At 64.1% G+C, this 504-nt stretch overlaps 1 protein-coding gene across 1 annotated transcript in view; it reads right to left on the bottom strand.

Annotated features, from left to right (window-relative positions):
• Window positions 1-504, bottom strand: part of ATP13A2 (ATPase type 13A2) — a gene marked incomplete at both ends in the record, with an annotated part of 10,153 nt that overhangs the window by 2,014 nt on the left and 7,635 nt on the right. The window contains 2 exon segments of the mRNA XM_009699714.1: window positions 40-119; window positions 387-498. Of these exon segments, the coding sequence (XP_009698016.1) occupies window positions 40-119; window positions 387-498 (192 nt within the window).

Genomic DNA, 504 nt, shown 5'->3' with positions numbered 1-504 from the left:
CGCCTCTGCCCTCCATCCCTTGAGGCCAGCGGGGCTTACTTGAGCTCTTGCAGGCTGCACACCAGCTGAGTCTTCTGGTCAGGCGACATGCGGGCAAAGACGGTGGCTCGGATGAGGATCTGCAAAGAAGGGAAGGCTCCGCGTTACGTATTGCAGCACCCCGTGTCCCTGCGCATCCAGGAGGAGCCCGCTTTCGTATCGCAGCACCCCGCGTCCCTGCGCATCCAGGAGGAGCCCGGTCGTTTTGAGCTTTGCCAGCTCAGCAGGACAGAGGGCATCACGCACAGACGAAAAAAAACCCAAACCCCAAACCCCAACCACCCTCAGGGTATCTCGGTTCGGAGCTGCGAGGCTGCAGCACGAAACCCCGGTGAGGTGAACCTCACCTTCGGCAGCAGGTCGGCGAAGTGCTCGCAAACCACGGCGAAGGACTTGCCGTTCAGCGCGAAGTGGCAGGGCTGCGGCCGGAGGGAGCAGCCGGCTCGCTGGCGCCGGCCCCGCCCA

Source organism: Cariama cristata, unplaced genomic scaffold, assembly GCF_000690535.1.
Source record: "Cariama cristata isolate BGI_N322 unplaced genomic scaffold, ASM69053v1 scaffold30424, whole genome shotgun sequence".
NCBI classification, from domain to species: Eukaryota; Metazoa; Chordata; class Aves; order Cariamiformes; family Cariamidae; genus Cariama; species Cariama cristata.
Note: the sequence above shows the minus strand (reverse complement) of the source record. Positions and strands in the feature narration are given on the sequence as shown.